The sequence below is a fragment of the Vanellus vanellus genome, assembly GCF_965231255.1.
Source record: "Vanellus vanellus genome assembly, chromosome: 3".
NCBI lineage: Eukaryota > Metazoa > Chordata > Aves > Charadriiformes > Charadriidae > Vanellus > Vanellus vanellus.
In genome coordinates, this window is record NC_138907.1 from 110,347 (window position 1) to 121,072 (window position 10,726).

The 10,726-nt window shown below is 42.7% G+C and overlaps 1 protein-coding gene across 1 annotated transcript in view; it reads right to left on the minus strand.

Moving 5' to 3' along the window:
• Positions 1 to 10,726, minus strand: part of MRPS5 (mitochondrial ribosomal protein S5) — a 106,559-nt gene that overhangs the window by 70,233 nt on the left and 25,600 nt on the right. Inside the window, exon 5 of the mRNA XM_082480911.1 lies at positions 7,124 to 7,158. Within this exon, the coding sequence (XP_082337037.1) occupies positions 7,124 to 7,158 (35 nt within the window). The remainder of the gene's footprint in view (positions 1 to 7,123; positions 7,159 to 10,726) is intronic.

Below are 10,726 nucleotides of genomic sequence, written 5' to 3' on the forward strand. Positions count from 1 at the left end.
GGGGGCTGAGTACCTATCTTTGAAGGTAAATCTGCCCTAACCATAATAATTATGCTACTTATAAAGCAAAATAAAGTGGAGTGCACAAAGATGCCTACAGTTTAAATGAAATGCACCGGAAAAGTCTTAAACAACCATAGGAAAATGGGTCAGAAGGTTACCCATTTTGTCTCCCCACCCGTTCTTGATAGATTTATCTAACCTGTTCTTAAAAACCTCCAGTGACAGACATCCCATATACTCCCAGACATTCCATCCCAGTAGTCAACTTGCCATTTGCAACTCCACGCTTTACGTCTAAATTTCCTTTGCTCATTACTGAAATCCATTGCTTCTTACCCTTATCACTGCGGACACGTAAACCAGCTTATTCCTTTCCCCTTTGGAGGATTTTGTAAAATATATAAACCAACTCATGGCTTTTAATTCCCCAATCTGACGCTACAATACATCATCATTGTTTTCCATGTCTCAGAAGATATTCAAACCCCCTGCAACAGGCACGCACATTGATACACAGGAGCAATCTAGAAATCTTTCAAGCCGCTGGATGGCTTCCCAACTGATGGTCAAAATGCAGGAAGATAATCAAGGACAAAGAAACCCACTTTCTCATTTATCAGGACAGGAGAGAACCCTCAAAGGCTTTTCTGGAGTAGAGCTGCTAGTCAACTCAACTTCTGACTCGCCCGATTATTCTTTTAACATACAGACAAGGAGCCCTTGTGAATCAGGCTATTCTGGTGAAGGAAACGTTTCTCATAATCCCTCTCTCCCAATTAAATAGACTTGAAGTAACTCACTTTCCAGCAGGTTACGCTCATACACAGTTTAAAAGAAATGAACGTTGCTCTCTGTTATATTACCTTTGCTCTTACTCTTGCACCCTGTATAGACTATTAGTTACTCAAGGCCATTTAAAAAGTATTTTATTTTAATTCTGGCAAAATCTTACCTACTCCGGCCACGTATATTTCAATTAAGACAATGGATAGAGCCCTATTACCACATCAAATAAAACACTAAAATTCACAAATGTTGGCAAAAATAGTTTCTGACTAACACACTCCTTCATGGAATGTACCTCACCAAGGAATGGCAGAACAATTTCAAGCGACAAGACCCTTGACCATCATGCCAAAGACAGGCGACACAGACAGCGACAGGGAGTTGAGAGCTAAACCAAAAGAGACAGAAGACCGTTTCTTGTTTCCCCATGAGAGATGTGGGTCACAGCTGCTACTCAGTACTTCTGGTTCCACCCTTTACCCCAAGCCTCTAAATCAGGCACCATGTAAGAGTATTATTATCAAAGGACATTATTCCTTTCCCTAACTTGAAGTATCTGCTTTTTTTCTCAAAAGAGACAGCGATGGAAACTAGACACAGATGTCGCTTTAGGGTCTCTGGCACATCTCGCATCCTACTCCTAAACCCACACGGCCTCGTGTTGCAATGAACCCCGCAAAACTGGCAGATAAAGGGACTCTCTGCTCGATACATTTGGTCCTGTTCTGACTGGGACGTGGTCATCTCCTTCCCTCTTTGGCTACAAACCCATTGAAAGGGCAACCTTCTCCTTTCTCTCCAAACCAGGTAAACACTCAACTTCACAGTCCTTCAGGCAACAGCCCTAATTTTATTGTCAAGGGACTGCTTCACTTCTTCCTGTCTCAAAAAGGGAGATGTTTGACAATGTTCCGAGAAAAATGCAATCAGATGTAAGGTCTTGCGAGAAAGTCAATGTTTGGCAGTTCTGGTTTGCTTAGAAATAGGCAGTACTCAAGAAAGTTGCAGTCTCTAAGAGATTAAAATCTGAATATGAGATTTTACTATGGACACAATGCAAAAGATCCTGAGACAGAATAACTGTTTTTGAGTGCATCCTGCTAATCAAGAACATGTTATTCCTTGCCAGTTTTGTCAGACAAAGGATTTAAAAAAGATTTGGGTGAAGGAACACCGGCTGTTCCAACAGCATATGACAGTGCACGGCAGTGGAGAGAGAGAGAGAGAGAGAGAGAGAGAGAGAGAAAGAGAGAGAGGGCGATCCCTTCCAAAAAGGGCATGACTAATGAACTTTGGTAGCGGAACACAAGATGGTATTCTGGGAGTGAAACTGAATAGAAACTCAAACACAGGTATTTTGGAACAAATACCTTGTCTGGACACAGGTTCAACATACTCTTGGCTAAAAATACAGGCGATGTTTCACGGACCTGTTTGGTAAGTGAAGCTGTAGTAATGTAAGTAAAAGTAAAGTGATGAATGGTCATCTCTACCCATTTAAAATTGCGTAACAACTCAATGGACACTTTATTTTAGCGATAAAAGGGGGTCAACATCCATATTAAGCAAAGAGTCCTGATGCACATCTATCACGGTATCACAACCCATCACAGAATGTGCATCGATTCGGGTTAATACCTTGGCTCTCAGATCATGGTTTGAAATGAGAGAAGTCTCTTTTTCAAAGCAGCAGCTAGACTAATATATTTCTTCAATAACGAAGTAGTTAAATATTAATTACAAATGAAGGTTCTGATGATAATCCTGAAAGGAACATAAATCTAATAAGTAATTTCATCTGTAGGTAAGTAAACAACATGAGAATGTTCTAAAGTGCAAGTTTACGCAATTGGTCATAGCCAACATGGGTTCACGAGGGGAAAGTCCTATTTCATTAACTTAATTTCCTTTTATGATAAGGTCACCCATCCAGTTGATGAATGGAAGCCAGCAGATGTGGGGGTTTTAGGATTTTAACAAAGCTTTTGATATTGTCCCCCACAGTACCCCATCACAGCTTAACATGTCCATACTACGATGGGTGAGCAACTGGCTGACGGGTTGGGCTCAAAGGGTTACGGTACATGGGGTGACATCAGGCTGGTGGCCAGTCACCGGTGGGGTTCCTCAGGGCTCAATTTTAGGGCCAGTGCTTTTTAATGTTTTTATAAATGATCTGGACGCAGGAGTCAAATGTACATTAAGTAAGTTTGCTGATGATACTACATTAGGAGGAGCTGTGGACTCCCTCAAGGGCAGAGAGGTCTCACAGAGAGCTTTGGATAGACTAGAGCGCTGGGCAATCACCAGTCATACAAATTTAAGAACAGCAAGTGATGGATTCTGCACCTGAGACGGGGTAATCCTGGCTAGACATACTGGGGAATGAGAGGGTGGAGAGCAGCCCTGTGGAAAGAGATCGGAGGGTTTGGGTTGATGGCAAGCTGAACACGAGTCAACAGTGTGCCCTGGCAGCCAAGAGGGCCAACCGTGCCCTGGGGTGCATCAAGCCCAGCATTGCGAGCTGGACGAGGGAGGCGACTGTCCCACTCGACACCACAATGGTGCGGCCCCACCTCCAGTACTGCATGCAGTTTGGGTGCCTCAATAGAAGGAGGACATGAAACTATTAGAGCGTGTCCAGAGGAGGGTGACCAAGATGGTGAAAGCTCTCAAGGACAAGACTTACAAGGAGCAGCTGAGGTCACTTGGTTTGTTCAGTTTGGAGAAGAGAAGGCTGAGGGGTGCCCTCATCGCAGTCTACACCTTCCTCAAGGGGGGCAGCAGAGGGGAGAGGTGATGATCTCTCTCTGGTGACCGGTGATAGGACACGCGGAAATGGTATGAATCCGCATCAGGGGAAGTTCAGATTAGATATTAGGAAAAAGTTCTTCACTCAGAGGGTGCTCAGTCAGTGGAACAGGCTCCCCACAGAAGTGGTCATGGCACCAGCCTGTCAGAGGTCAAGGAGCATCTGGACGATGCTCTCAGTCATATGGTTCAGTTTTAGGTAGTCCCAACAGGGAGCTGGACTCGATGATCCTTATGGGTCCCTTCCAACTGAAGATATTCTGTGATTTTCATTACTTTACACACAAAGCTACTGGGTTGATTTATGCACCAAAGTATCTGTATAACAAGGTTTAATCAAAGCACAATTGAAATTTTGACAAAAAGCCCTTAGGAATTCATTTGGCCTGTGAGAGTTAAGTAGCAGGTACTGGAGGCTCAGGCTCTTCCACGCTGGGTGCCCAATCATGCAAAGGATGTCACCTTTCAGCAGCTGTTTCCGGAACGGCAGTGCTCTCTCACAACCACCTCTGCAGAACCCTCCCCAAGGATGCCCTCCTCCGCCCTGCAGCTGACCTGAAGAGTCACAGGCACAGCCTCCTGCTTTGAGGGGCTCCACAGACCGGCAAAGTGGCCTTCAGGGCACAGTGAGCCGAACAAGGCTCTAAGGTCTCACCCACCATTAAGTGCCGCAAGTAACACTGAACTTCTCCCAGACCCTTCTCCTTCACCAGTAAGATCAACACTTATGAACAAGACAGACTTGGCCAAATGGTATCTTATCTGGGGGCTTTGTGATGGCCCCAGGTGGAAGTGGTCAATCTGCCACACAGTAGAGGGTTTTACTTTCTAACGGAACAATCATTCTAGCAAATATCATGTCCTTTTAACACATTAGGCCTTTAAATAAGTAAACAAACAACTTTGAGATTCCAGGTGTCTAAAAAACAAACTTCTGGACCCAGATACAGTTGGGAGATGACTCGGCCACTGCTACCACAAGTCTCACTAAAATTACAACCCAAGTAGAAGAGAAAGGAACATGCAAGGATGGAGAGCAAATAATTGTTCTCAGTTCCAGAGCTGCTCCCTTTCTGGATGCTGTAATTCATCTGATCCTGGACTGGACACAAATGAGTCACCAGAAATCAACTGATCCCCCCAACAATGCTCATGATCCCCCCAACAATGCTCATACTAGTTCTATCATTTCCATAGCAACTAATGTAACTTGAAATGAAAGAAAAACTCATAAGATAAATGGGAAGCAGAAAATATCTTGCAATAGTGTGGGTGTGCGTAGCACTAATTGTTATCGGTCTGCTTTGGAATGAGTTGCGAGTTGTCTTCTTCAGTAATGGCTTTTCCATTGAGAAGGAACACGGGTCCGCATATCTGCATTACTAACACTTTTTATGTCACCAGTAAAAAATTATTACTGATGTTTTACCTTTTTTATGAAGCAAAATCCACCTTTATCATATCTGAAATAAGTATCTTCTCTGACCCCGTTCTGAGTGGTGTTTCTGTTGAAATCATTAGGAATTTGGGTCACTAAAGAACTTTTTTTTGGTGGCGTTAAGGACCTTACCCTTTAGCTTGAAGTTTTGCTGTCAGTCAGCAATACCTTGAGTGACATGGATTTAGTAGTCAGCTAATACCACTTCACACCAACCAAGGGACTGCATACAACCAGTTACACACTGGAAAGTCACTGTATGTTTGAAAACGGTGACAGTGTCATGAAATGTAAGACATTAAATACTTTAAGTCACTGTAGCTACTTAACTTACCACAACAAAATTATTCTAAGGCGACTCACTGATTTCATAGAATCATCTAATTATTTAGGTTGGAGAAGACCTTGAAGATTGAGTCCAATCATTAACCTAGCACTGCCAAGTCCACCACTAAACCAAGTCCCTCAGCACCACATCTACATGACTTTTAAATCCCTCCAGGGATGGCGATTCAACCACTTCCCTGGGCAGCCTGTTCCAATGCTTGATAACCCTTTCCATGAAGAAATTTTTCCTAATATCCATCCTAAACTTCCCCTGGCACAACTTGAAGTCATTTCCTCTTGTCCTATCTCCTGTTACTTGGTAGAAGAGCCCGACTCCCCCTGGCTACCCCCTCCTTTCAGGGAGCTGTAGAGAGCCAGAAGGTCTCCGCTCAGCCTCCTCTTCTCCAGGCTGAACGCCCCCAGGGCCCTCAGCTGTTCCTCATCAGACATGTGCTCCAGACCCCTCACCAGCTCCGTTGCCCTTCTCTGGACTCGCTCCAGCACCTCAATGTCCTTCTTGTAGTGAGGGGCCCAAAACTGAACACAGTATTCGAGGTGGGGCCTCACCAGTGCCGAGTACAGGGGGACCATCACTGCCCCAGTCCTGCTGGCCACACTGTTCCTGATACAGGCCAGGATGCTGTTGGCCTTCTTGGCCACCTGGGCACACTGCTGGCTCATATTCAGCCGGCTGCTGACCAACCCCCCCAGGTCCTTTTCTGCGGGGCAGCTTTCCAGCCACTCTGCCCCAGGCCTGTAGCGCCGCGTGGGGTTGGTGTGACCCAAGGGCAGGACCCGGCACTTGGCCTTGTTGTTGTATTTCATTAAATACCTCGGACATGCGGAATGCATTTCAGCACACACGCTGTTCTTTACAATATTCCAGACTTGCATTAAGAAGCCCTAGTCAGGCAGTCACAGAGTTCAAGAGTACAGAGAATAATTCTATGAAGTCCAACCAGGAGTAAATTCACAAGATATGCACGTGGGGGTCAACCTTATTACTTGCAAATAAAGACAGCGGGATTTACAGCATATATTAGATCTTATTTACTAAAAATCAGAGACAAGGAAAATATTGGAAGACAGACACCTTTTGTCAGTTACTACTTTGATTGATAGACATTTTTAAAGTGAGATGATGCAACATCATCTGTTCAGAAGTGAGGGTAGAAGATCTGCATTAGTCCAGTCATAACCATCATCCTTACTCTGTCAATAAGCATGATAACAAAGCGGATGGGAAATTTTGTTGGAATATTTTCCCCCAGAATATACAAATATCATAGGTTTAAGACATCTAGGACAAGTGAGTACTTTATTACTTGAGAGGCACACAAAATGGGATCTTCATCCCACTCACTCTCTGGCCGGTGCTTCTGCTCCCCCCTTCAACTAATTATTTATTTTACAAGCAGAATTATACAACTTCCTACTTGTAGTTTTGTCTGAGAAATAACCCTATCGCTTTACTATGTTCCTTATTATGGATGTATGTTAACTCTTAAAGCTTTATCTGCGGGAATTTGCCATTTCAGTTACTCACAACCACCTTCAAATTAGCTATTATTCGCTCAGCAGAGAAGCTAATCTGGCTCTCTTTTCATCGGGGCCTTATGTCATGCAGCCGAAACAGAATACCAGACTAATTCCTATTGCTGTAAGACCGACTTAGCAAAGACTGGTTAAATAATTGCAAGCTCTGTATAAAAAAAGCAGTAATTATTTAAAGTCCTTGAAAAGATCTGTAATACTTACCTCAATGACTCTTGTTTCAAAATCTTCATAAGTTTCTGTTGGGAGAAAAATAGGGTATTAAATTTCCTTGTATTACTTACGGATCAGCACAGCCCCCGCGAGCTGGTATAATTTAAAAAGGACACAATTTTTTCGTGACTGTAGTTTAGAAAAGCATCTCAGCAGTAAGTAGAAAAAGTAAGAATAATTTGGAAAAAAGTATCTAAAGTGAGCTTTATTAGTTGCTTCCTTTTAAAAAGACCTCAAATGTTTTTTTGCTTTACTCAATTCACTCAATCTCTTTTAGAATAGGGTCAGTGAAAAACAGCATCTAACTCTTCTGTATAAAGCACAGGTTCTTTTTGTTTCTTCTGTAAACCAACATATGTGAAGAAAACTACCTTAAAAAAGAACCCAGTTAAAATGTTAACTTCCCAGAAAGCGTAATGCTACTCTTGTTATAATTACAACACATGTCCTGTTATAATTAAGAGATGACAGCTGTTAAATAGATTCATTGTGCTCTATTAGGGACCCCAACCTCCAGCTGCAATCGATATCTCATCTTTTTAAGTACCATACATGCAGGGAAGTAAGATGGAAACACTCTCCAAAGATTGTCCAACCTAAATAATCGGAGTAGCAGAAAGGCAAAAAAATAACTATTTTTTGAAATGGTACAGCAAGACATACAAATTTAACTGCTTTGTTTGAACATCACACAGAAAGCAAAGCTGACAGAAAAATGAGACAGCCTCAGAATCTGCTGAATATTTTGATCACAAGCAAAGCTATACGTCCTCTCCAAATTAAATCTGAATCTTCCTTTCGGAAATCACTGCAACTCGCCACTTACATGGAAGCGTTTTTGTTAAATTATATCTCATACTCTTCCTAACTCTTTCCAACTGCAGAAATGCTACGAAAAATAACCATCCACAGCATGTTATGAAAACAGAGAGTTTTGGGTTTTCACTGGCTGGCAACGTAAACCCACTACTTCCCTAAATACTGCTTTAAAACTGTAAATAAACACCAAATTTCATATACACCAAGCAAAGGCTATAAATGGTTAAAAAACCCAAAAGGTAAATCACCAAATGGGTCATTTCCATTATGGCCAAACTATAAGCCGATATTGTTCAGAACATTCTGAAACTTGTATTGGACAATCAACAGGGATTCACAGAAATTGCAAGTATTTCTTCAGACACGTTTCTGCGAAATTCCGGAGAGGGGCAGGGGATAAAAGAAAACAATACAGAGCCACTTCAAATCATCAAGAATCACATAGCCAGGCTTTTTTTTTTTTTTCCTTCTCTTTCTTCCTTCCTTTTTTCCCCTCTATCAATATCAAATTCAGCCTGAAAAAAATCGCAGACAATTACATCATCATTTCTTTCGTCTAGGAACAGTAAAGGTGTTTGGCACTGTAAAATAAAGATCGCTTCAATGTCACATCTGCGTTCAAATCAGTGGTAACGAAACACTGAACGCAGAGCTCTGTTCAGGTGAATATTACATATTTGGCCCCTTTTCACCACACAGAAAGTTTCTGCTCTGTCATTAGACGGGACTTCAAAGTAGTAAGACGTTTTTGAAACACCACCACATCGTAGGGGAGGAAAGAGCAAGAACACCAGCGAGCTCTGGGCATGACATGGGCACCTGCACGTACCACCTCCAAAGACAGTGGGTCAAAGGAGAGCGCAGGAAGCCAGGCCAACAGCAGCCCCGGCAGATCCCCTCCACAGGCCTTCACCCCGACACACGCTGGGAGAGAGGCCAATCCCTAAGGCTTGGCTTTCAGTGGTTGCACCACCGCTTCTCAAACGCCGTTTTACGGAAGCAGGAGAAAACGCTGCAAGTCACCGGCACTGCCAAAAAGGTCCCATTTTCTGAGTGTCTGTTTCAAAACCTGATGGCCACGCAAACGCCTGAATATAAATTGTAAATATATTTCTTTCATTTTATGTAATCGCAAGCTTAGTTACAATTGATCTATATTTTAATACAGACACATTTTCCACAAGGAGTATCCTATTGGATTGTGGAAAAAACAATACTGACTTTCGAAACGAAGGACAACAGAGCAAAATGCAATGTCTTGGTATAAGCAGCAGAACAGATAAAAGACCCTTCCGACATCCCGCTTTTCCAATACATCTCGTGAACAACAGCATTTCAGTGTAACATAGGAGACCAGTGTTAATTGAAGCATTTAATAATTTATTTGGTGCAGTCACAGCAAGATCCTGGAGAAAGGTTTGGGAGGTGACAACAGTGTAACGGTGAAGAACCCGGGACTCGTTCCTTCACCAAACATTGCTTTATCTTTTACACATACCTCCAAGAATATCATAAACGTGAGCATCCCGGCACAACTTAGAGATCTGTTTGTCTACAAGAAGTAGACTAATGAGGCCAGGTTGGACAGGGCTGGGAGCAACCGGGGCTGGTGGGAGGTGTCCCTGCCCGGGGCAGGGGGTGGGACTGGATGGTCTTTAAGGTCCCTTCCAACCCAAACCGTTCTATGATTCTAAGTAGACTTTTGACTCGCAATAAAGGACACGCATGCCAACAGGCACTCTGTTCCCTCTCTGAAGCCTCTCCAGTTGCATAGGAACACCGTAAACTTGGAAGAAAAATAACTTTATTTCCAACTGAAAAATAGTGTTCTTTCTCTACTCATAGTAGAGCTGTAGTGGATGAAGATCCCCCTGAAAGAACGAAGCATATAAAAATCACACTATGCCCCCAATTATTTTTTAACACATTGGTCAATTTCAAACAAATCTGTCAGATGTTGAGGGTTAACAACATCCGAGGTTTCTACAAACTTCCTGTACCCGATTCCAATAGCAAATACAGTGCTGCTGAAGGGAAGCCACAGCATACGCTCCAGCTCCGTTTCTTACTAGAGAATCGAATACCAGAACATCAGGAGGGGCTGAACTGCAGAATCTCAATCAGAACTCACGCTCGCTTAGACACCAGGGAATCCAGCCGCGCCATAGTCTCAGGACAAAAGGCTTCATTGGGTTTGGTGGTTTCAGGTATATTCCTCTTACCACCTTGACAGTGCTTTGCACACAGCCAGTGTCCCAGTGCCCCTGCAAAATCATTAATTCTCTGAATAAAAAGGTGCTGAAAGAACTATGCAGACTCGAAAATCCCCACGATTTTTAACAGATTAAAAGGAAACGAATGGAAACTAATGAGAAACTGATTTTTCTCAAGCACATTTGTAATAAAAGCTGACAGTTTCATTTTCCTATTTTGATCGTAGTACCCCTTCCTCTTTTTGGCAGAACTTGACCCGACTACTACAGCCTCCACACAGCCAACTTTAATGCACGTAATCAACATCAATAGTATCAGCCAAATGCAAAATCATGGAAAACACTGGAAGGTAAAATTCATACACGCATAAATGTCATCTGCAACAGCTGCCACTTCTTTTAATGGAATAAACTACTTGGAAATAGATTTGAATTTTAAAACAGTGTCTTGTGTTCAGAGTATGGAACTAGAAATATGAAGTTTTCTTGACTTTCTCTATATTCCACCACTGACTTAAGGGGAATTGGGAACAATTCATTAATTCCTCAAATCTTCTATTTT